Below are 25,785 nucleotides of genomic sequence, written 5' to 3'. Positions count from 1 at the left end.
ATTTCTTCCTAACACCAATAGCAGCCGAGTTATTTAGGTGGCCTGTTTCTGGCGCCTCACCCTATTTATACATGCATCTCATAGTTTATGAACTCGAAAGTATTATCAGATAGAGTGGTTGATTCAAACCCATTTTCGTTTCTATATACAGGGTGTCCCGTAACTGGTGGTACAAGCGAGTAGACAAGGGGGTGATTCTACGTGAAAAATTGAATCGACAACGTAGAATAAAATTTTTTCATATGACGCTTTGTTTTCGAAAAAAAATAAGTTTGAAAATTTGTCGAGTACGTGCTTCTTGCAATGTTTACAAACATTGTCAAGACGATGATATCGACATATTTTCAAACTTATTTTTTTCGAAAATAAAGCGTCATATGGAACAATTTTATTCTACATTTTCGATTCTATTCTTCACGTAGAATCAGCCCCTACTCGCTTGTACCACCAGTTACGGGACACCCTGTATATATAATTCACAATAAGTTCATTCATTCGGTACATTTAATACGTTGGTAATATTATTTAATTTCTAAGCTAAATAGTCTGTATTAGACAGATCTTTGTTAAACAGTTCTTTGTTAAAGTATCTGTGAACTGTACTAACTTTTCTCATACTAGAGTAAAATAATTTCGATTGCAATATAAAAATTATAGTAAAACTTCTATAAAATATCCTACACTGTATATAATACTGAAGACAATCGTTTGACTTAAGCCATGCGGCATGGTAATACTTGTTAAAAAAATATTATCGTATAAAAAAAATGCTTACAGAAAAAAAAGTCTGTACAAGAAGTCAAAATGCATTCAATAGATATGTAAATGCAAGTGTAACATTGTTGTGCCTTAGAAATATTATTTGCCACGTTGAAGCTACATCTACGAACACAGGATACAACTGACGCCATCCAACAAATTAGCAACTAAACATTTTGCACTGTAAGCTCTCTTCGCTCGTATCGCAATAAATGTGGAGTGTACAGTCGAGTCGGAAAGTAAGTTAACGATTGGTGGGTGATATTAGTGAATTGGACAAATGAATATGATGAATGAATTATTTAGAAAGCGTAAGTAAATAAAGAAATATGTTGGTAAAACATATTATTATCATTATTAAAGATTAAAAATGAGTCATATTCGTTTGCCTGCATTCACCAATCGTTCAATTACTTTCCGACTCGACTGTATATATGTATATATGTACATATACACATAACTTATGTAGGAAGCCCAATGAAGTCCACAGAAGCCCGTCTTTTCCTTCTAGTTCTACTATTATCTGTACTTTTTTCAGGCACGTTTCTAGGCTCGTTTGTACGAAGGTACTTCCATAATACATTCAAACTGCAATCACGGTAAAACCATTGTAAAATTATTTGTAAAATCAAAATGATATACAGGGTGCCCCACCCGATTTCGACATCTTGATTTTCCCGCTTTATTACTCGTTGCAAAAAATGTTTCAGCAGAGGCTTGAATGGTATCGAGTGGAGCATATTTTGATGCTATTAGTTTTTTCGTGAGTGGACGCGTAAAGGTCATATAAAGGTCAACTTTGTTTTTTTAAATGGAATGAGGTATTTTTTAACACATCAATCGATGCAGCTGGACGTTCGTTATAGAAAAGTACAAACCTATGTATGTCGAAAAGTTAGTAGTTCAGGAGATATTTCAATTTAAATAACTCTAAAACACCATTGCTGTCGTACTAAGACGTTACACAAGTAAGTAAACTGGTTCTGTTGACTTTTTAAACGTGATCACCTCTATCACACAGCGCCATTCTTCACCTTTCATTCAAGCCCTCGGACATTGCAAAACTGCCACTGGAACACGTTCTAAAATCGTCTCGAAGACGTCGTGTCTGATCTGGTTCGGATAGTCGAGGCTTCACTATATCGTGGATTAGGCAAACAATTATAGTTCGAACTGCATCGTGTGCGATATCATTTTAACCGGAAAAGGGCCGCCCGTGTGCCAGTGGAGGTTTCATAAATAAAAAAATAAGAAAGTTACGAACGGAATTCTGCGTTGAAAAATAAGTTTGAGACACAAACTGATCCGAATCGATTCTAATCGAATTCGTTGGCTAATGTACAGAGTCGCAATTTAAGGACTGACATTCCTCGACAGCGTAATGTAGCAAACTTTATCGAATTCGCAGCTAAGTAAACGCTAACGTCTTAGTACGACAGCAATGGTGTTTTAGAGTTCTTTAAATTGAAATATCTCCTGAACTACTAACTTTTCGACATACATAGGTTAGTACTTTTCTATAACGAATGTCCAGCTGCATCGATTGATGTGTTAAAAAATACCTCATTCCATTTAAAAAAACAAAGTTGACCTTTATATGACCTTTACGCGTCCACTCACGAAAAAACTAATAGCATCAAAATATGCTCCACTCGATACCATTCAAGCCTCTTAGTACAGTGATTTGGTAGTTTTACCTGGAAAGTTTTCCGGGAGTTTTGAAAATGGGTAATTTTATAGATTCCGATGTGCTCTTTCCGAATTTCAACTTTGCCACCTCGTATCTTTGTCGCCCGCGCCGCCATATTGGAAAAATGGCGCCTAATAGCAGTTTTTTGATAATATCTATCTCCTTTCCGACTCGTTTTACGATAAAAACATTTATATACAAAATTAAACTAGAGAAAATTTCCTACAATTTATGTAATAACAATTTTTTTCGTAGAATCAATAGTTTTGACGTACTAGCGCCACAAACTATTATTCATCTACACCAACACGTGTTTTTCGTATATTTACGAAAAATATTTTACTGTGCGTAAAAACAAAATAAATAATTCAATTACACATGGAAACATTTTAAAAAATGTTAATTTCTCGTTTTAAACATGGAGAAATTTTAAAAATGTACATAATTCAATACATATACAGGTTGTCCTGCTGAAATGAGATCAGCCGGATATCTCCGAAGACGTTGTCGTTATTAAAAAAGTGTTCCTACAAAAATTGTTTGGTATGATGGGCTACATAATAAAAAATAAAAAAAACAAGTTTTTATTTTTGCTTTCTTTAGCAAAGCGAAGAAGATTGCTCTAAATTGCGGAATTGTGCATTGCATGTGGATTAGGCCTACTGGGGACACCACGATAAGAAGTCTCAAGGTGGTAAAATGAAATGAGTTTTTTTAGCCAAAACGCATGTTGAAGTACACTTTGCGGCGCTCGTGCGCCAAAACTATTGATTTTACAAAAAAAATTGTTATTACATAAATTGTAGGAAATATTCTCTAGTTTAATTTTGTATATAAATGTTTTTATCGTAAAACGAGTCGGAAAGGAGATATTGTCAAAAAACTGCTATTAGACGCCGTTTTTCCAATATGGCGGCGCGAGCGGCAAAGATACTAAGTGACAGAGTTGAAATTCGGAAAGAGCACATCGAAATCTATAAAATTACCCATTTTCAAAACTCCCGGAAAACTTTCCAGATAACGTCTTTTTTCGAACCAAATGACTGTACTATCTGCTGAAACATCTTTTGCTACGAGTAACAATAGCGAGAAAATCAATATGTCGAAATCGGGTGGGACACCCTGTATAATGATACAACAATTACCTTGGGTACTGGAACTGAGCAAATTGAAACGATGGACCAATGATCGCCAGCAGTGGACACAAGAAAAATGTAGCATAGATCCAACTTATACTCATTACAAGTAACAAAAATATACCAATCTGAATGTATGCTAACACACGCGATGGTAGCATAAGAGCACCAGCAGCACCGCTTGTGAGAGCAGCCATTAAAGTTGGACCACCCATTTGCGAAAGTGCTGTCTTTACTCTGTCCTCTTTCTTTTTGGCCGTGCATGCTCTATAGCTTACCACGTAGTGCAGACTGAAGTCTACAGTTAAACCTAAGGTTGAATATACACATATGTTAATACATATTTCGTAAAGCAACGAAGCAAACAGACTAACAAATACAAACCGATGGCTGTAGACACGGTCACACTTTCCAAAACATTCAACTTCCAACCAAGAAGTATTAGACCAGCAACTGTGACTATGATTGCTGCTCCAATTGTTATAATTGCGTATAAACTTATAAGAGGATTGAACGTCACGATGATAAGTACCGTGAAGGCTAAAATCAATGAAACTCCTATTGCCCAAAGGGTACCGTCGTACAATGTCCGCTGCAACTCGTAAAATTCTAGTCTGCTCACAAACCAACCACCATGCATACCTAATGGCGCTTTCTTTAACTGATCTTGCATCCAAGTTTCAACCTATGTAACATAGTAAACAATTTTATGTGAAAACCTATTTCTAACCATTTGATAACACTGTCCAACAAATTCCAACTTTCTTTTGTATTTCGAACCTCACTATGCGATTCTTATAGTGTTTTTCGTGCTGATTCCGAATCTGTCCTTAATTTTTGAGTTTTTGAGAAAATTGAGTTTTAAAGAAAGACATATTTTTCAACTTTGAACAAATATTGTGATGTTATTATATAAGATATTGAATTGTTCTTTACAGCAAAAGATTCTGTAGACTTTCCCGAATACAGTGATGTGCAATATTGATACATTATGATTGTTTAAACATATGTAAACAACGATTAAAGACGGAGAGACACCACTTTTGCACCAATTTCGAAAATCGAATTATACCACGCGATAGAGCAGACTTTTATCTTGAGGAACCACCCTTTCAAGTTTGCGTGGCCGACGTTTTTTTCGAACCAGAAAGCAAAATATCTTCACCAGACATGAGTTACCGCCAGTGGCACTCACCACTAGAACAGGCGTTCGCCGCGCCGTATCCCATGAAACATGTTTAAACAATTATAATGTATTAATATTGGATATCACTGTATTCGGGAAAGTCTACAGAATCTTTTGCTGTAAAGAACAATTCAATATCTTTTATAATAACATCACAATATTTGTTCAAAGTTGAAAAATATGTCTTTTTTTAGAACTCAATTTTCTCAAAAACTGTACGTCTAGGAGAAAAATTAAGGACATATTTGGAATCAGCGCGGAGAACTCTATAAGAATCGTATAGCGGGAATCGAAATACTTTTTGGCTGTTGGACAGTGTAATTAAATGCTTCCGTAACGTAAAACATGTAAGAAGAGTATCTATTACACGCATATGTACCTGATGAAAAAATTGATTCATATTTGAATATGATAGACTGTAATTATATATACTGTCGTATTCAACAATTAAGACTTTAATCTTAGTGGTCGGCAAGGCCATTAGAGTAGTTTCGTTCGAAGTTTGAAACTGTTTGAGAGCTGGATCATTGAAATATTTTATGCCAGCGGAAAGACCGGGACGAGCCCACCACTGCGATGGTGTACTATGTAATGTTGCACTGTGTTGAGCCACACACTCTTCCAATACGCTAGAATTGTATGGAAATTTGCTGCTCTCGCAGCACGGCGTATAATTAATAAGTGAATCAATGGGGTCTTCGCAGCGCCTTTTCATCCAATTGTTGAATGACTCGATAAAACAATTAGGAAGCATAGGTCCCAAAGTTTCACGGTAAAAAGGTTGACTTCGCAGGTCACGACAAAATTGTTGCAGCCATAACTGTGACTCCGGATGAGAAATATCGAAAGATTCATCCCACTCTGGTGTACCGATGAAATTAGGATCCAAGTAATTGCCATTGTCAATTGGTTTGATGCCCCATATGAATCTTAGAGGTAGAAAATATTCATTGTAAGTCTGAAACGGTAAACCGTTGTTCCGTTAACTATTCGAAAAGTTTCCTTCGATCATTACATCGATACATAAAACGATTGAAAGTCCTTGGACATACCGTCTCGTGTTTCTCAAACGAAAACTTGTGGGAATATATCAAATCATACTTTTCAAATGTATGCGAACTATCGAATAATTGAAATTCGGCAGTATCCGGTAATTGTAAGCCAGGATATTTAAAAACAATGACGCAGCATAGTATCGCGATGGTACTCAAACTTAATAACCAACACCAGCGAAATCCAAAGACTGTTTGCGTCAAGAAAATATTAAAGCTTGTTGCTACTTTGTCACCGAATAGCCGTAAAGGACGAATAATCTTTCGCATTATATAATTTGCAGGAGACAACACGTTCCAGCTGAATCGTTCCGATACCACCACACATGCTGGTAACCAAGTAATCATCAGAAAGAAATTGGCGATAACAGTCATTCCTGAGAATAAGCTGGAAAGAAAAGTGATTTGTAAAATATAACTTGTTCAATATTTTATCATTACTTCTATGAATCAGTTATCAAAGCAAATCTATACCTGAAACAGTTGATAGCTGTAACATTACTAACAACCGATGCGAAGAAAGCTACCGCAGTAGTTAGAGATGTAACGAACATAGATGGGACAGCATGTTTCATTGTTTCTTGCACCAATTTGACTAAACCGTTATTTGATATTTTTTGCTGCTTTCCTTTCTCCCAAATTTTGCAATATATAAACGCATCGTCTGCGCCAATACCTTATAAATGAATAACATGATACTTGAAGTCAATTACTGTGTTAAATTATAATTGTTATCACCTATGGAATCTTACCTACAGCGACGACAATTGCCAATAGATTCATGAATGGAAAGAACTGAATGTGTAAAACCAAAGTGTAGAATGCATATGATATGCCAAGGCTAAAAATTACAGCGATAATGGTCGTGGCAGTTAAAAACAGAGAGCCAGTGTACGCCCATATACATATTGTTACAAACGCAAAACCAGTAAGTAACAGGATTGAATCCGATACTAATAACTGGTCAAACAATGTACTTTTCAAACCCAATTCCATTCCTTTGACACCAAATTTTCCATACGATAAGCCACCATTGTTTAGTTCTTTATAAAAATCTAAAGTAGCAGAACTTGCAGCAATTGGTAAAAATATCATTGCATATTTTAACGTTGAATTCGACATGGAATTATGCTTCTGTAAACAAAACATTAGAAGTTGTATTTAAAAATATACAAATGGTCATTTCTATTATACAAGAGTCAATTTCTTACATGATCCGGTATGAAATCGATATCTAACAAATAGTGCAGTAAATGATAGGCTGCATTGTGTATATAACATTCACTTGGAACGTGTTTTCGACAATGTAGATCTTCTGCACAGTTTAACGTCAACTTAAGATTCCAATAAAAATATGCGCATCTTCTCAAAAGAGTTTCCACTCGAGTCAGATCATTTTCTGTCACACCTAAGCATGAACTTCTATTGGACAAAAGTGCAACATAATTTGCCGGTGACCAACTTCTACAACATTTATGCTCTTCGCCATTGTTTTCTATTTGCATTTGACACAATGAAGAAAAGTGAACGTTCGATCTAAGCTCTTCGTCAATGTGACATTGAGCTAGTAGACCTTCCATCGACCACAAATTTGAATCCTCTGAATTTTTACCGACGACCACTCGGGCATAAACAGGAGAAGGTAAATTGCAAAAGAAGCTTTCGCTATCAATGTGCTCTGGACTTTTTCTTTCTTTTTGCAATTCTCTTAGCTCGCCCCATTTATCTTTGGTATTGGTTTCGTTTCCATATTTTTTTACTTGCTTTCTTTTATGTTTAGGCCTTTTCTTAACAATACCCTGACTAACCACGCTATGACTTTGTACATTAGCAGAATTCTGTAAGTTTTAAAACATGTAATGTTACAATTTGTCAAAATTTGAACACAATATTTACCTGTTGATATTGGTGTTGTACAAAATTATAATACTCTAAAGGATTATCGGTAAGCTGACCACCTGGTTTACTTGTCTCCATTAGATTTTGCCAAGCAATAAGCCGTTGAGCTAACGTAGTACCTCTTGCTTCGAAGCCCTGAGTAAAATAAAAGCAATAGATTATACGATGGTTGACAAAGACATTTAATATCCTTATTAGTTCCTGTATACTTACTAATTGAGGGTCAGAGAAGTCTGGGAACTTTTTGACAGTCAAAGGAACAATTAAACATGTTGAAGAAAATATCAGTATTCCAAATAAAATGGTATAAGGATGATGAGCTATAATTCGAGACAACCAGCACACTTCCATTTTTTTTACGTTTTAAGTCATGCTTTTCACATAATACTAATAAAAACTATATAATACTCCAACAATGCTACTATAATATCAATCCAAATCACAAGTTGTCATATGATTGCCACTCAAGCTGTCCTTATGTTTGACAGGATTGTTTCAGAAATAAAATAGTGTGTAATGTCATTTAATGGTAATTTCTTGCGTATATAATTCGAATAAAAATCAACAACTAAAATGTGCAACATAAACATACTCGGATTAATGTGTGTATGACATCATTCTTCTCTCGACATTAATTCACGTCATTACATATTACGTTTTACATATTACGTGTGCAACAACGATCACATAATGTCATACGGATAGATTGAATTTTATACAAAAAAAGATGATACATGATATCTTAATTTAAAAAGCAACATGGACTTCCCAGTTAAAAGGGGTGGCACGTGTTTACATCGCCAACAATCGCCAATAACAAATGGGACGATCCTGGACAGTGCTGCCAGATGGTTGTAAGATTGCAACCAGGTACTCTCAGGTACTCTCCTCCTTTTCCCCTTCCACTATCCTATTCCATCGCTTTAGGATTGAGTGGGGCAAATGGGAGACATATTGCGCGTGCGCGATGGGGACGCAACGATGACAGATGAGATGACATGACATTTCGCAGGTTTTAGGTTATTGCCGCGTATCGTATCGTACTCGTGTACATATACGTACTTAATGAAATAAATCACATGGTTCGTTCTAAATAGACATTGTAAACATTCTTTATTATATAATAAATAAAATGAATTGTAACATGTGGGAGTTTCAGTCGGGAAGCGAAGTATGAATGCTTTCTTTTATATGTACAATTGAAAAAATTTTGAAATCTGTATGCAGTGGCGCACCCAGGATGTAATCTTGGGGGGGGGGGCCGAGTTGAACCCAGGCCTAGGTTTTGCGTGATGACCTTTTTTTTAAGCCAAAATATCTATCAACGGTACCCAGGGCTATTCCGCGATTTTAATTTTGGAAGCTGAACATTTTTTTCTTGGGGGGGGACTTGGCCCCCTGGCTCCCCCCCTGGGTGCGCCACTGTCTGTATGTATGTAGTACCACCGACGAGATATAAGGATAGACCTATCATCTTATGGGACTTCATGTCCACGCTATGAATTACCGACTGTGCAAAAAAACCAGAGGTTTTCGTATGCCCTCTACAATTTAGAGTGGTGAGTTTAGAAATTACGTATAATTTCAGATATCGATTGCGTAGTTGCCAAAACACATTCGAAAATATTCGTCGCATAGTTGCCAATTTACTGTTACTACCGTGTAATGCACAGCGCGTATTTTTGCTATTTTCCACGTTACAGCATCGACGAATATATATATATATATATGTGTATATATATATGTGTATATATATATACATATATATATATATATGTTTCATAAATAAGAATATAAAATATTGAAGTTATATCAGGTGCGATTTAACATTCTTTTTTGCCTGTATCTAGACCTTAGAGTCAATAGAAAATTAAACTTTACATGTTTTCCGAGTTACATTTTTTGCCATTTCGATGGTCAAAATGATGTCGGATCGGTGCTAATAATAAGTTTTAATTTTTAAAATAACCTAGTCAACCAGGCCTGTCGTAGCAAAAATCGAGCCCAGCGTGCGGAGGCCACCTAACGGGCATTATACTGGCCGAACGTCGCACAGTGGGGTATTTGCACGAAAAATCTGGCCAAAAGTCGATTTCAAAAATTTTGCGCAAGCTGTACAAATTTTGTTGTTCGAGATAGTTGAATGTCTGAGGAACAATGTGTATCAGCATTCTTTTTTAATTTTAAAATTCATGAAGCAGCATATTTCATCGAGAGTTAATAATTAAGAGATTTTATAGCACATTTTTCGCTCCTCTGAAACATCGTTCGCTTATTACTGATTACCAGGTATTTTAGGGAAATCGTGTAAATGTTTTCGTTGTAGAAATTTTTCTGTTGTATAGTTATTAATATTTGAAAATAACCAATAATTTGGAAACATTATTTTCGCCTATGGTTTTGTTATACTTCCGGATGAGCCCCGATGTTTTTTCTCGTCTCGTTACATTTGGCAAAGGTTTGCGATCGCAGTGCAAAAAGAATTGGTTCCGGATTCGTCCGGTTTGAAATTTTATAGCTAATTTAAGTAAAAATGACACTCCAAAGATGCTGCGTCCTATTGTGTCTGCACGGCCCACAGTAGAGTATTTGGCCGGAAAATTACAATAAAATAATATAAACAAAAATATATTTATATAAAATTATTTTGTTTCAAAGTTTTCATCCTACGCATTTTTTTTTAATTGCAGAAAATAATGCAGAAATAATTGCAGAAAATAAATTTTATTCGCTAAGCTCTTTTAGCCTAATAAAAACAAATAAAACAATTTTGTTTAAAAAAATGTTTGGGACAAAAGTTAAACAGTGTTCAGACATCTACAAACTGCGATACATTAAATTTCGAAAATTGTAGCCATTACGTTAGGGAATAACAGGATATGCTGGACAAATAAATTTATTTTGGATTAGGAACATAGGTACAGGAAGGTGATGTATAAAATTATTCAATCTGCTCGAATTACAGAATACAATCATGTAAATTCTCTCTCTCTCGCGCGCGCGCACACACACACACACACACAAAAACGACTATAAGGTGCTCTGTCCTCTCTCGCTCGACAAGGCGTCCAGGTATTATCGCCGTACTCTCCATGTCGAACGAGCGGCCAGGATTGTGCCGAGGGAAGAATACGAGCCCACGCAAGCTTATGTGCCGTGGCCCGAATCGAGCATTTTTGCTTACTGGGAATACTTTGATGAATAATTTTCATATTTCATTTATGTATTATATTTCATTAGTAATGTAATAGTATAAAGGTAATATTAAATACAATTTAATTTTTATTTCTGAAAGCCACAAATAAAAATGGTATACTTCTCATTTGCGTTAAAAAAGTTGTGTATATATAATATATGTATATGTTTCTAAAAATTATTATTTTTCTGGGATTTAGATATTCGAAATGTGTATAAAATGTCCATTTCAGGTACATTATTGTTAAATTCAAATGAAACATTTGAATTGCTCTAGCACCGACGAGATCTCGTCTAGCCTAGCCATGATACCGTCGGTAAAATCATCTTCCCATATACCCACCCACCACTGCAATTCATATATTGTCCTCTACAGCTGATCGAAAGGAACCTACATAAACGGGTAGACTGGGGTAGACTAAACACGCAAACATTCCGAGCTAGTGTAGTTATTTTGTCGTGTATACAGGATGTACGATCAGCATAGTAACGCAAGGAGAATCGATTATTAATGGGAAGTGAATGGAGCAAGACTGGCCGATAGTAGTTTTAATTTTTCTGTAATGTCGAAAAAAATTGTCACGCTTCCAATATGTTATTTTCCAAGACGATACCTAATGATCCTCCAACTTCACGTTCTGTTGCTGTTATTACTTTTCCCAGGTAAATCTTTTGAAAACAAGCTATTTCGGAATGTACTATCCGCACGAAATTATTACTACTACAGTAGTTTTAGTTAATATTAGTTTATTCTACACTCATATTTAATGAAGAATGAGTCGGTATTATTGACACACATATAGAAACGATCTGCATTGATTTGTCTGTGTTCGTAGCCAAGGAATGTACTATGCCAGAAGCAAGCCAAGAAGGCTTGCTACATTCATTCAAAAGTTACTCGGATATAGCTATGTTTCATTACACAGTCCCAAAAGAAGTGCACAGAGCCACATGGCAGTTTGCTGCATTCATGGACAGACAAGATTGTCCAGAAAGAAAAGTGCACATGTAAATAGCTCGGAACTCTTATGTTTTCTTCTCCGGATGTATAATATATTCTAATGCGATACCATAATTTCTAGATATCTACAATGGGGCAGTTATCCTGTGATATCTGTAAATAATGATACATTCCCCAGTGACATGTATCCCAAGCGTAATCAAACAATTGTAGTTTCTGCGATCACAACATTTGAACCAAAAACTACTGCGATTATTCCAGTCTATGGACCAGAGTCTGGAGACTGGTTTGTGGGAGCTTATTTGTCTCATTGGGATGAGAAGGTTCAACAACAGGTAGAACTATGTTCTGCAGAATGATTTCATTTAAATTCATTTCATATCATTTCTTTTTCACCTTAGGGGCTTGGACATAAATGCCATTATAGCATAGGTTCCGTAGCTATATGGACGCAAACCAATAATATGGAAAATATTCCTATCGGCTGTCAGCACACATTGAGAACAAGAGGAACTACTTCTTACTACAAGTAAAGATTATATCTTGCATTGTATTTCCTTTACTGCAGTGCCCGAAATTTCCATAAAACCTAAACATTTAAGTAACTGATTAAGCATAAACGTATTTTCTTTGAAAAATATTAAGTTTACTACTTTTTTTCATCTACAATTATATTTAGTTGAAACTAATCATAAATCTACGAGTATCTGCTCGGAAATGTTCACCTCTTGGGTGTGTTTACATTCTTTGCTGCACGAAGCGAAATATAAGTGCGAAATTTCTATAAAGCCACTAGTTTGTGCTTATTGTTAGACTCTGAGCGAATAAGTCCAGCTAGGAACAATAAAAGAAGTGTAACTGCAATTGAAAAGTAAGGATTTGCGTAATATGTTATACATATATTTAATTTCTCATTAGTAAAATGACACGAGGACAATTGTTGACCAGTGAGAAAAGGCAACCATTGATGCATATAGGGATATGGGATGTTCTAATCGCAGAATTGCAAAAAAAATTAATCAATCACGTACCATTGTAAATAATTATGTCAATTTGGGAAAAGATTATGGCAAAAACCACCCCAAAGGAGGAAATCAGAAGCTGAGCAAGACACAGCATTCGTTGTTAATGAGATCTGCATCAAAAGAATTTAGAACTGCAGCACAACTTTGCGTTGAATTAGATTTGTCAGTAACTACGAGACGCGTGCAACAAATTTTAAAAAGTTCCAATAGATTTACCTGGACAAAAATGGTGCAGAAACCAGCACTCAAAGCAGAACAGAAACAGGCTCGTCTTGATTTTGCAAAAATACGCATGTCCTGGTCCAAAGAATGGGAATTTGTTATTTTTTCTGATGAAAAGAAATTCAATTTAGTCGGGCCAGATGGTTTTAAATATTACTGGCACGATTGAAGGAAAGAAAAAGACATAACAAGGAGTGGCAACTTTGGTGGTGGTACATTAACGATCTGGGCTGCATTTAGAGTTGACGCCAAGACATCAATCTGTCGCATTACTCCTAAAATGAATTCAGAAAAATATACAGGATTCGACACAATTTTAATACCATTTATTGAAGATATTCATTTATCAACACAATAACGCTGCCATCCATATATCAAATTACACAAAGCAGTGGTTAGGTGAAAAAAATATCAGGGTTTGGACATGGTCAGCTCATTCCCCAGATTTAAACCCAATAGAAAATCTTTGGGGGATACTCGCAAGGAAAGTTTATGGCAATTACAAGCAATACAGTACTATTAATGAATTATGGAAAGCGTTGAACGAAGCATGGGCATTTATTCAAGAAGACACACTTCAAAGTTTGATTTCGTCAATGCCCCATCGTATTTTCGAAGTTATTCGAAGAAATGGCAGTTCTACTAATTATTAATATAGAAATAGGAAAGAACTTATTGTTAATTTTGAACCTACTTATTTAAAAAATATGTGGCTTTATAGAAATTTCGCAGTTTATTTTATATAAAATTATATATTTACGTTTATTTTTTAAAATAAATATTATTTCTATTATTTCAATATATATATATATATATATATGTGTTTTTAGTACGCCTAAAATGAAATCATACTCAAATTTATCATAAGTACAGAATAATTATAAGATATTACCAAACAACGTGGTGGCTTTATGGAAAATTCGGGCACTGTATGTTTGTACTAACATTTAATATTCCAAATCCATCCACAGAATATACATACCATCAGGAACCTGGAATTTTCGAGTTCATGTTTGGGGTTGTAATTTTACTGTGTACAACTACGTATACCCAACTCATAATCCGCACGAACCTTGCATTCAAAGTATGGCCTTACAAGGACGCTCATTACCTGTCTTCAACCATTCTGAACCTAGTGAAATTGGAAATTTTACTATGTCAGATTCTCACACCTTCGTAGAATCTTCTCCATACGAGGATAGCTATTATTATCTGATGATCATTTCGAATAGTATCATCGAAGTAAATGTTAAAGTAGTAACTTCAGGTAAAGCTCGTATATTAGAATATTTTTCTCGTGCAATAGAGTTATAAATAAATAATTTTGTTTAATCTTCTTCTAGAATGTCCAGTCAGAGTAACAGAAAAGTCTTTTGTAAGGCAGTATTTAGATGCACCTTCGTTTTCTCAGGCTTTAGCTCAGTTACATATGAAAGATTTAACGAAACATCACATCCATCATGGTGAAGATAAAAGTAATAATGCATCAGTGTACAGTGGAATTGATTTTAGAAATCAATTTCACGCGTCGGATGAAAGTATTGATGATCCATGTGTTCCAAGATATCAACTTGCGAGAATCAAGCATTCGCAAACGTTTTCTGGTGTCTACTTATTACAGGTATCTAGGTGCACGGTAGTGCACCAGCCAAGTTCTTGCACTACCTCCTTTTACATGAAACAATTTAGCCGTTTTTTAGAGGCTTATAACTCGGCACTGGAGCTAGATGGAGAGATGTAATTTCGTACAGTTGTTAAATGCTATCATGTCTCAATATTGACAAAACATTAATCTTCCAACATTAGTAGGTTCCGAGATATAGGACCTCAAAAATCGTTAAATTTGTCACTGACTGACTGACTGACTGACTGACTGACTGACTGACTGACTGACTGACTGACTGACTGACTGACTGACTGACTGACAGATCATCAAAACCTTTTGGGTACTTCCCATTGACCTACAAGCTTGAAATTTGATACATAGGTCCACCATAACAAACACTCAAAGGAATAATTATCAAAGTTTGAAATTTGACACCTTAAAGGGGTTGTATTAAAAAAAAAACGAAATAGGTTATGTATGGAGAAAATGAAATATGCCGCTTTTCCCGTAAGGAACCGTGTAAATTCCGGAAAGAATCATCTGCTCTCTTCAAACGTTCGTATAGCGCCATTCGAGGTAGTGGCAAAAAGCTCAAACTGGTAGATTACAATAAGGTAGAAAATGACACTAAAATTATAACAAAAAAAATCTAGGTAAAGTTGGGTTCTAATTCGCCGGCAGAGTGTTAATCTTTGATACCTACTTGATAATTGATGAAATTTCAACAAAAATTGATGAAATCCCAACAAAAACATTCTGTAAACAGGAGCCAAGTTCTTATGGCCGTAAAAAGTTGTGAGATAAAACAGAATACGGCCAAGTTCGTTAGCTTAGAAAAATAAAAATAAAAATTAGTTAAAAAGAACGCTATTTAATTTTTAAAGAGTCACGTGGAGGGCTAAATTATTCAAACTTGGCCGCTACCTAACACGTTTTAGGGCCATTGGTTTAAAAAGTAACGGCCAAGTTTGAATAATTTAGCCCTCCACGTGACTCTTTAAAAATTAAATAGCGTTCTTTTTAACTAATTTTTATTTTTATTTTTCTAAGCTAACGAACTTGGCCGTATTCTGTTTTATCTCACAACTTTTTACGGCCATAAGAACTTGGCTCCTGTTTACAGAATGTTTTTGTTGGGTTAAATACTCAATATTTTTCATTGAATGAACTGTGAAATATCTCTAACAAATCTTTTTCAGGGTAAAGAATGGTTAACTTCCTGGGTAATGTTAACAGATAAACATCCGGTAATAACGCAATTCAACATATTGCCATTGATAGATATTGGTGGTACGCTTGATGTTAGTGCGCATTTAGAGATGGATAAAGTAAGCACGAATTATAAATTCAGGATACAATTGGTCAGTTAATCAAATTACGATGTTTCTTGCATAAATTTTAGGTAATGACAAGGCAATTGGTTAAAGTTATACTTTGTATACGACGCGGTCGAGTTCCAGATAGATCTAGGGGTAACATTATATGCGAAAATTCGAGGATGTCGATGAATTTATCATCATCGTATGATAAACATGATTCAAGTCTATTAATACCATATCCACAGGCGGATATTTGGTATGTTGCTTTGCAGGCAACATGTTATTTCAATGGGTAAGATTGTGCTCTGAGAAACGAAAGAGAATTGTAATTAGTCCAGTCAATGAATGCTCATAAGGGGAGTGTAGAGGGAAATGAAAGGAACCCAATTTTTAACTTTGGGACTTTGTTTGGACTAGTTAGGAGGTAAACATACTAAAAGTCCCCTCTCCTAGGAGGTGAGCGGAGTGCAGGGGGGCGCGTAGAAGATCCCCTTTTTCGGTTTTCCGCATATATCTCGGAAACTATGCGTCCTAGCGATAAGACAATTCTATACAAAATTAAAGCTGACAAAACGTGCCATAAAATTGATTGTATTCAGTTTTCCGCTACCTCGCATGGTTTCCGAGATATCCGCGCTCAAAGTTCACTAATTGTGAAAAAGAAATTTTTGCCTTATTTGACTAGCTAACTCTTCAGCACAATTAGTGAACTTTGAGCGCGGATCTCTCGGAAACTATGCGAGATAGCGAAGAACTGTATGCAGTCAATCTTATGGCACATTTTGTCATCTTTAATTTTGTATAGAATGGTCTTATCGCTAGGACTCATAATTTCTGATATATATAAGCGGAAAACCGAAAAGGGGGACCTTCTACGTGCATTTGAAATTGAAATTGAAAAATTGATGTTGAAACTGAAAAATTGAAGTTGAAATTGGAAAGTTGATGTTGAAATTGAGAAACTGATGTTGAAATTGAGAAACTGATGTTGAAACTCAAAAGTTGAAGTGGAAATTGGAAAGAAGTTGAAATTGAAAAATTGATATTGACAATGAAAAATTGAAGTTGAAAGTGAAGTTGAAATTGAAAAATTGAAGTTGAAAGTGAAGTGGAATTTGAAAAATTGATGTTGGAATTGAGAAATTGATGTTGGAACTGAAAAATGGGAGTGTGGAAACTGAAATAGTGAAGTTGAAATTGAAGTGGAATTTGAAAAATTGACGTTGAAACTGAAAAATGGGAATGGAAACTGAAAAAGAAATTGAAGTGTTGAAATTGAAATTGAAGCAAAAACACTAACTCGAACAAATAATGCCAAAGTGAACTTTGAGCGCGGTTATCTCGGAAACTATGTGAGATAGCGAAAAACTGTATGCAGTCAATCTTATGGAACATTTTGTCAGCTTTAATTTTGTATAGAATGGTCTTATCGCTAGGACACATAGTTTCCAAGATATAAGCGGAAAACCGAGAAAGGGGACCTTCTGCGTGCCCCCCTGCACCCCGCCCACCTCCTAGGAGTGGGGACTTTTAATATGTTTACCTCCTAACTAGTCGAAACAAAGATCCAAAGTTAAAAATTGTGTTCCTTCCATTTCCCTCTACAACTTTTCGTTGACTGGACTAAATATTAATTCGCTTACTTGTACAAATTAAACGATAATTATTTGCGTATCAGACATCCTGTGAATTGTGAAATGGAAGAAATTTTAGTATCGTTGGATATACGAACTAGACAATGTGTGTTTCCTGGAAACTATCCATGCGGTCATCATGGAATTTGCCAAGAAATTCATAGAGACATTCTTTATTACACTACTTGCAAATGCTTCGAAGGTTCGATTATCATACATACAATAGAAATGATCTTGTACTTTCCTAATCTGTTAATTGTAAATTTGTTCGACAGGATACAAAGGATGGGGCTGTACAGATGCTACTAGTGCAAATCCAGAGTCTTCTCTTCTCATGACAACACTGATGCTCACTTTAAGTAATGGTTTTTTCATACCTGCTATATATTTAGCTGTTAAGCGCGGATTATATACAGAAGGATTAGTATATATGGCGACTATGCTTTTTTCGTCTCTGTACCATGCTTGCGATCAACATGTAATGACATATTGTGTTGCTAAATATGAAGTACGTAAATAGCTTCATTTTATAACAATCACCGTGTTAACTACTCTCCAAGTTATCATACAAATTCTTTCTATGAAATCATTTTACTTAAAGGTTCTGCAATACAGTGACTTCTTTTCGAGTATATTAGCGTTTTGGGTAACGCTCGTTGCAATGGCTGAAATACCAACTCATGTTGTATCATTGTGCCATATGTTTGGTGTTCTTATAATTGCTTTCGGTGTGGAAGCCAATAAAACAAGCCTAACTAGTATATTGGTACCTTTGGGAATGGGTGTTATGATTCCGGTAAGTAATTCGATTCATCTACTTCGAATATATTTATTTTGAATTTGCATATATGTATTTCTAGATGGGAGCATATGCTTATCGCTGTTACCAATTGAAAAAATGGAAAAAACCAGACAGAATCTCAAAATTGTTAGCAGGATTGCTATTGGCAACAATAGGTTTGTTGCTCTTCTCTTTAGTTGAAACAGAAGCTAATTATCAAGTATGTAAAATATTATATTTAAGGGGGCCCCTTCTCCTAGCAGACGACACTCGCGCGTGAATATGTGGTACACTTACACACCGCTAGACCAACCGTATACGTACGCGAGAATTGCAAGGGTCCGGGATTCCATTTCTGATTTCTCGATAATGCAAAGGCGGGGTTTTGTAGTAGTCAAAATCACTAGATGGAAGATCAACCTAGGGTGCTGTTTTACATGAATTAGGAAGCCCTTCGAAACCCCTGCAATGTGCCGATGAGGAGACAGGGCTCCCCCACATTCTAGTTGCTGCTAAAGGGTTAGTCGATGGAGCAAAATTACACAGGGAGACAAACCTGAATGGGGATCAGTTCGATGGACGGAGCTTTGAGCTGAACATCCACTGCAACCTGAGGACGATGGTCACGTCCAAACAGAGCAGCCATAATTCCTAGTGTGTCCTTGAACCCCAACACTCATCCCATGCGCGGTAGGCACGGCAAGGAACGACCGCACATGGAAACGACATTTCAGTTCTTCCGAAATTTCGTCGAAGTCGGATCGGACCCCAAGTTGAAACTAGATTCTCCCCAACGCAGGGTAATCCGCGGTCCCTTGAAACCTTGCAAAGCCCATAGAATCGTAGACCAGGATTTAGTCCTAGCCTAGTGGGTGTCAGGGGTAGGGAGTGGGCCAAGTCTCTGGGGTAGCTAGAGACAGAGTAGGGAATGGGACATATAAATCAAGGACACACGCGATGGTGTTATGGTGAAGTGGGGAGGGTGCCAAAAAGGGAGGTGAGGCATACCTGCAGGTCCGAAGGTGAGGGGTCCAACACCCACCACGAGCCTTAAAATAGCTCAAAAACTCGCTGTATTATAACCACTCTGCAAGTTGCCCGGGCTATAAAAAGCAGAGGAGGGAGTTCGAACACTGTGGATAAACACAACACATAGAGGGCCGAGGGCCGGTTCCGCCAAATCTGATACCAGCGTAAACAGCCGGTGTGCGTTAAGGAAGTGGGGAGTGCCGATCACTCCTCCTCGGCTAAACCTTTACTACTACTACTACTACTAGGGTGCTGTTTGCCTCAAAAGTCCTTCTTTTACGTTTCCGAGCAATAGTTTTGCAATATTCGGCTGCATTTTGCCCGTCAGATGGCGCTGCAGTCACGCCGGCGTACTAGCCTCTCCGACGGGCAACATGCAGCCGAACATTGCAAAACTATTGCTCGGAAACGTAAAAGAAGGACTTTTGAGGCAAATAGCACCCTAGATTGATCTTTCATCTAGTGATTTTGACTACTACAAAACCCCGCCTTTGCATTATCGAAAAATCAGAAGTGGAATCCCGGACCCTTGCAATCCTCGCGTACATACCTGTATACGTGGTCTAGTGGTGTGTGACTGTACCCCAGCGGTGTGTGAGTGTTCACGCGCGAGCGTCGTCTGCTGGAAAAGACCACCTTAAACACTTAGGCCGCTATTAGACTAGGCCACTGGTGGCGCAACTCGGTTGCTCCACCAGTGGCTCAGCACGTCGTGGGCCATTGAAACAAATGTAACCTATTAGACTACGGTAACTGGTGGAGCCACCAAAAATTGTTGCCGATCTGGTGGACGGCATCGACAACCGGCCGGGCAACATTTGGTGGCGCCGCCACCAGCTGGGGCATTGATTTGAATGTAGCCTATTGGACAAAGCCACCAAGTTGCGCCACCAGCATCGCGAAAACATGAACAATTGACGTTCAAATTACCACCACATTTATCGTAAAATAAATAAGAGCACGACACAGCGTTACATCGACAGCGGGAATGAACGCTTGGTGGTACCACCAGTTACCGATTCATAAAAGCTCTTCAATTCGGTGGCGCCACCAAGTTGCCCACCAGTGGTCTAGTCTAATAGCGGCCTTACTGTGAAAAGTGGAAGGTATTATGACTGTTTCACGTCGACGAATTATTTCAGTACGTCCATAGCGCATGGCATATGATAATAGCGATTTCACTAATATTCCTTTTGCCACCGTCGCCGATGGAACCAGCTAGTTCTTCAGGTACAAGCTCATTCAGTGACGATAGCGAGTTACTTGATTACAAATTTGCACACGACAGTCCAATTTTTACGGTAACCAGCGGCCAGGAAAATTTGGTAATCGCGTCGAATTGAGGATTGTGTTAAAGATAAGTAGAACAAAGAAACCAAATACGTACCATTATTTAAGTTACTCGTGCCAAAATAGTGTTCTAATTCTCTAAGCAAGGAGGTAAGGTTACAGTATTTATGATAATCAAAACTAGAAGATGTGTGTACACGTGCACATTCCATTTATACGCGGTGTGCCATTTTAATCTTTCTTCGCAATTATCTTCTAAACTGTTGAAAAAATGGTTCGAACATAATTTATCCTGTTGCGAGAGGTGCCTGCCTTAAATACTGTACACAAGACTTAACTAAATGGAGGGGTGCCTCTGCAATTTCAAGGTGACCTCAGATTTTAAAAATGAAACTATACATACAGGGTGTTCCACCCGATTTCGACATCTTCATTTTCTCGCTATTGTTACTCGTAGCAAAAAATGTTTCAGCAGAGGCTTGAATGGTATCGTGTGGTGCATATTTCGATGTTATTAGTTTTTTCGTGAGTGGACGCGTGAAGGTCATATATAAAGTTCAACTTTGTTTTTTTAAATGGAATGAGGTATTTTTTAATACATCAATCGATGCAGCTGGACATTCGTTGTAAAAAAGTACTAACCTATGTATGTCGAAAAGTTAGTAGTTCAGGAGATATTTCAATTTAAGTAACTCTAAAACACCATTGCTGTCGTACTAATTGTAAGACTTTAGCGTTTACTTACTTGAGAATTCGATAAAGTTTGCTACATTACGCTGTCGAGGAATGTCAGCCCCTAAATTGCGACTCTGTACACTAGCCAACGAATTCGATTAGAATCAATTCGGATCAGTTTGTGTCTCAACTTATTTTTCAACGCAAAATTCTGTTCGTAACTTTCTTATTTTTGATTGTTTATTTATGAAACCTCCACTGGCACACGGGCATAATTGTTTGCCTAATCCACGATATAGTGAAGCCTCGACTATCCGAACTAGATCAGACACGACGTCTTCGAGACGATTTTAGAACGTGTTCCAGTGGCAGTTTTGCAATGTCCGAGGGCTTGAATAGAAGGTGAAGAATGGCGCTGTGTGATAGAGGTGATCACGTTTAAAAAGTCAACAGAACCAGTTTACTTACTTGTGTAACGTCTTAGTACGACAGCAATGGTGTTTTAGAGTTATTTAAATTGAAATATCTCCTGAACTACTAACTTTTCGACATACATAGGTTTGTACTTTTCTATAACGAATGTCCAGCTGCATCGATTGATGTGTTAAAAAATACCTCATTCCATTTAAAAAAACAAAGTTGACCTTTATATGACCTTTACGCGTCCACTCACGAAAAAACTAATAGCATCAAAATATGCTCCACTCGATACCATTCAAGCCTCTGCTGAAACATTTTTTGCTACGAGTAACAATAGCGAGAAAATGGAGATGTCGAAATCGGGTGGGACACCCTGTATAAAACTCGTATCCGCTATAAGGTGCCCTCTTCTCTCGAAACAGAATAAATTGTATTTGAAGTATTTGTATCGAGTATCGAATAGTTCGAAAGATAATTGCGAGGGAAGATCAAAATGAGACGATCTGTATGTACATAAGATATGCATTTATGTATAATTTTTATAGTAGTTCCTAAGTCAACGCAAATATGTGGTTATAGGGTAATCTATGAGAAGATTTTGAACTCGATACATCTTGACAAGCGTGTCAAGGTGTATTATATATATATATATATATGTATATGTATATGTATATGTATATATATATATAATATACATATACATATAGTTATGAACATTACATTGACTTACAATGGTGCTACTATTCTAACTTCGTTATGTTTAGACTATATACTCAGCAATACTGACAGATCTATTTTTATATATTTTTTATGATTGAAAACTATATTTTATTGTACATTAAATGTGTTATTAGGAAGTGAATGACACTTATTTTTCCTGAAGAGTCTTCTCACTTAATAATAACAATTAATTACGTTTATTATTAACACTGATGTTTACAGGCGCTTTTTAACAGAATATTCATACAATAAACAAGCGTTAAAATATTTACACTGTACGAAGATAGAAGCATTCGCATGACTTTCCATATATTTTTGTGGTACTTAATTTACATCAAACTATACTACTTATCTTAGTTCAGAAAGCGTTCTAAGGGACAGTATCCATTTGTACATGAACATACTCAGTACTTCATTATGCACTTATGTAAACAACTGTATCATACAGAATGAGGGATCTAAGACTGCAAGCTAAAATATTTTTAAATATTTAGGGGGAAAAACAATGCAAAATCTGTGCTATCTCATATTCATTTCGGATGACCTTTTGCAAAATAATTCAAGGAAAAAATATAATTTAATAATCTGTGTGTCTGTGTGCTTATCAACAGAATTCTCGTCAGAGTTTTTTCGGATATGAGATTGTTCTTTGTTTGTTTCTCAGATTATTATGGGAAATTTCAGCTTAAAGTCTTAGGTGACTGCATACTTCTTTAAATATTCCGTGTATCCAGGAGCATATACATATATTACAGTTCATAGATTACCCTATACAACCATGAACACATCCAAAAGTTATCATTATTTGTATTTTACATGTCATTCCTTTTTTACGAAGTCATAAAAAATCTCACGTGGATGTTCTGTGTAATTACTGTAACTTTGGGAAATACGCACATGGTAATATTTATTTCAATATGATAGAGATCAGGCCTGGGGCCGGAGCCTGGGGACCACGGTTGCCATATGAGCGGGCCGCCAGGCTCCTTACGTTTCCGTCCCTCGCCTAGATGCTACCGACAGAGTTGGGCAAAATGTAATTTCAATTACAATTACAATTACTTGCCAATTACTGTAATTTGGAATTGCAGAAATACAATTACATGTAATTGTAATTGGTAATTGCAATTACTTGACGAATCACTGTAATTGTAATTGTGGTCCGCAATTACAATTACTGGTTGAGCGAAAGTAATTGCAATTCCAATTCCAATTACATGTAACTGTAACTGTAATTGTTAGTAGCAGTTACAAGACTTACAAGTAATTGCAGCTACCGGCTACAATTACTTGTAACTGCTACTAACAGTTACAGTTACAATTACATGTAATTGGAATTGGAATTGCAGAAATACAATTACAATTACATGTAATTGTAATTGAAGATGTAATTAATTACTCATGTAATTAATTCCTGCCCAACTCTGGCTACCGAGTCCGTAGCATGCTCCACGCGGTACGCGGCAGCGGTAGTGGTAAGAATGGGAGAAGCGAAGGCAAGCTTTACGGAGCATCTAAGTAGGCGAGGGACGGAAACGTAAGGGGCCTGGCGGCACGCGCATATGGCAACCCTGCTGGAGACTGGGGACGCGGCCACCAATCTCGCTAGACCGGAGCAGTGTGCCCAGATAGCACGCTTTTCGCGAATGCGCGGCGTTTTTCAGCCTCAGTAAAGTACGCTTCGCGAGGAAATGTGGCACCTTCAGCGCCATGCCGAATGTTAAGAAGTTGATATGAACTGATTATGAAAAACGAATGAATGACAAGTGTATTTGTATATATATTCGTATATACATATGAAATATTGAAATATACTTTTTTATCTGGGCCTGTAACGATAATTTAAGAAATGCATTTTATAGATTTCGGTAACTTATATGCATACTGAAAATTTCATCGAAATCGGTAAACATTGCAATGAGCTACATACGTTTAAAGATGAGAGCTTAAGGGTGAAAGTCGTAGATTTTCAGCCTTGCCAGGGCATTTCGCCCTAACGTGATCATCTTTAAACGTTTGTAGCTCATTGCAATGTTGACCGATTTCGATGAAATTTTCAGTATGCATATAAGTTACTGAAATCTATAAAACGCATTTTTTAAATTATCGTTACAGGCCCAGATAAAAAAGTTGGCAAAACATCATATTTTAAAATTTTGTATAATTCCTACCAATTGCAATCGTAAGAAATTTTAGTTTACTTATTCTCTAGCGAACTAGCCGGTCTAACATCTTAAAAAAATTCAAGTCCTTTGGACCAATTTCTAAAAAGCTATACGATTTTTAAGCGTGTCCACTTATTATCGCCGCTGACTATAGCTACCTCAGGGCTCTGCTCCATCATACGACGTATAACATACGTTATAGGTACATAGCTACATCATAGATACGTTACTGTTTTGGACGCGCATGCGCGAGAAGAGGTGACTCGTCTGGCATCACTGGCCTTGGAGCCCAGTGTTGTTAAGGGGCCCCTAGACGTTCAATAATATTGTCAATGCAGGCTGACAATAATATTGAAGCTCCCGTCAATATGCTTCAATAATCTCGTCATCTAGCTATCAATACGGCGCACAGTGGGTTGAACCGCGAAAAACGCGGACAAAAATCATGATTTCAAAAAATGCATTTTTGAAGCTACTTCTAAATTTAAATTAATGAAAATGGTACAGTTTTATTGATTTTGAGGTGTTGAATTGAAATTAATAATTAGATTTTGCTTAATTCCAAATCCATAAAAGTTATGTAAGGTTTTTTAGAAATTGTTTTCTATATACTATATTTTGAAGGTATTATATATTAAATTCTGTATAATTTACTTGATGTTAATCGCCGGATCCCGTTATTGCCCTATATTATATTAACTTCAAAATTGTTGGAAAATTCTTTAAATTGAAGATGTCAATATATGATTCCTCTATTAAAATCATTAAGAGAAGAAATAACATAGTTTCTATTGTTTGCAATCGATGTAGACAATCTTTATTTTGCGCGAGAAACCTTGCACCATATCGCATCACTGTCTAGTGAGACTGACAAAATATTGACAATAAACCTCTTAAACGTAAATGCGCGCATCAATATGGCTCCCATCAATACGCTTCAATCAAAATTTCTATCAATATGCTTCAATATATTGATCAATACGTTTGAACCCCTTCTAAACGGTCAATATGCCCTTTCAAT

At 36.5% G+C, this 25,785-nt stretch overlaps 2 protein-coding genes across 3 annotated transcripts; one reads left to right on the top strand and one right to left on the bottom strand.

Moving 5' to 3' along the window:
* Positions 1-428: 428 nt before the first annotated feature.
* LOC143214825 (protein dispatched) lies at positions 429-8,639 on the bottom strand. 2 transcript variants are annotated; one of them, XM_076436282.1, is made up of 11 exons: positions 7,936-8,639; positions 7,720-7,857; positions 7,035-7,661; positions 6,576-6,957; positions 6,298-6,499; positions 5,824-6,211; positions 5,151-5,729; positions 3,970-4,270; positions 3,710-3,895; positions 3,595-3,608; positions 429-1,347 (listed from the first exon to the last, which is right to left on the bottom strand). In XM_076436282.1, the coding sequence occupies exons 1-11, from the start codon at positions 8,071-8,073 to the stop codon at positions 1,306-1,308; spliced, it is 2,997 nt and encodes a 998-aa protein (XP_076292397.1). In that variant the 5' UTR covers positions 8,074-8,639; the 3' UTR covers positions 429-1,305. The 2 variants fall into 2 exon arrangements, with proteins under 2 accessions (XP_076292397.1, XP_076292390.1); XM_076436275.1 differs by having other exon boundaries at positions 430-1,347; positions 3,595-3,895; positions 7,936-8,638.
* Positions 8,640-9,153: 514 nt separating this feature from the next.
* Positions 9,154-23,776, top strand: LOC143214835 (post-GPI attachment to proteins factor 6). Its single transcript, XM_076436297.1, has 14 exons — positions 9,154-9,281; positions 10,413-11,580; positions 11,754-11,925; positions 12,000-12,213; positions 12,280-12,407; positions 14,097-14,392; positions 14,469-14,746; positions 15,931-16,059; positions 16,134-16,342; positions 17,729-17,886; positions 17,960-18,192; positions 18,286-18,480; positions 18,545-18,685; positions 20,637-23,776. Exons 2-14 carry the CDS (start codon positions 11,481-11,483, stop codon positions 20,835-20,837), a joined length of 2,454 nt encoding a protein of 817 aa, XP_076292412.1. The 5' UTR covers positions 9,154-9,281; positions 10,413-11,480; the 3' UTR covers positions 20,838-23,776.
* Positions 23,777-25,785: the final 2,009 nt, after the last annotated feature.

Source organism: Lasioglossum baleicum, chromosome 1 (genome assembly GCF_051020765.1).
Source record: "Lasioglossum baleicum chromosome 1, iyLasBale1, whole genome shotgun sequence".
Classification (NCBI taxonomy): Eukaryota; Metazoa; Arthropoda; class Insecta; order Hymenoptera; family Halictidae; genus Lasioglossum; species Lasioglossum baleicum.
Note: the sequence above shows the minus strand (reverse complement) of the source record. Positions and strands in the feature narration are given on the sequence as shown.

What these genes read in the sequence shown, in the direction of transcription:
- LOC143214825 (XM_076436275.1), bottom strand. Translation starts at nt 8,073, where the DNA reads ATGGAAGTGTGCTGGTTGTCTCGAATTATAGCTCATCATCCTTATACC. An exon ending in ACTTCTCTGACCCTCAATTA is followed by an intron (nt 7,858 to 7,935) that starts GTAAGTATACAG and finishes TATTTTACTCAG; the next exon opens with GGCTTCGAAGCAAGAGGTAC. An exon ending in ACAGCTATCAACTGTTTCAG is followed by an intron (nt 6,212 to 6,297) that starts GTATAGATTTGC and finishes TTTTCTTTCCAG; the next exon opens with CTTATTCTCAGGAATGACTG.
- LOC143214835 (XM_076436297.1), top strand. Translation starts at nt 11,481, where the DNA reads ATGTCGAAAAAAATTGTCACGCTTCCAATATGTTATTTTCCAAGACGA. An exon ending in CGCATTTAGAGATGGATAAA is followed by an intron (nt 16,060 to 16,133) that starts GTAAGCACGAAT and finishes CATAAATTTTAG; the next exon opens with GTAATGACAAGGCAATTGGT. An exon ending in AAACAGAAGCTAATTATCAA is followed by an intron (nt 18,686 to 20,636) that starts GTATGTAAAATA and finishes GAATTATTTCAG; the next exon opens with TACGTCCATAGCGCATGGCA.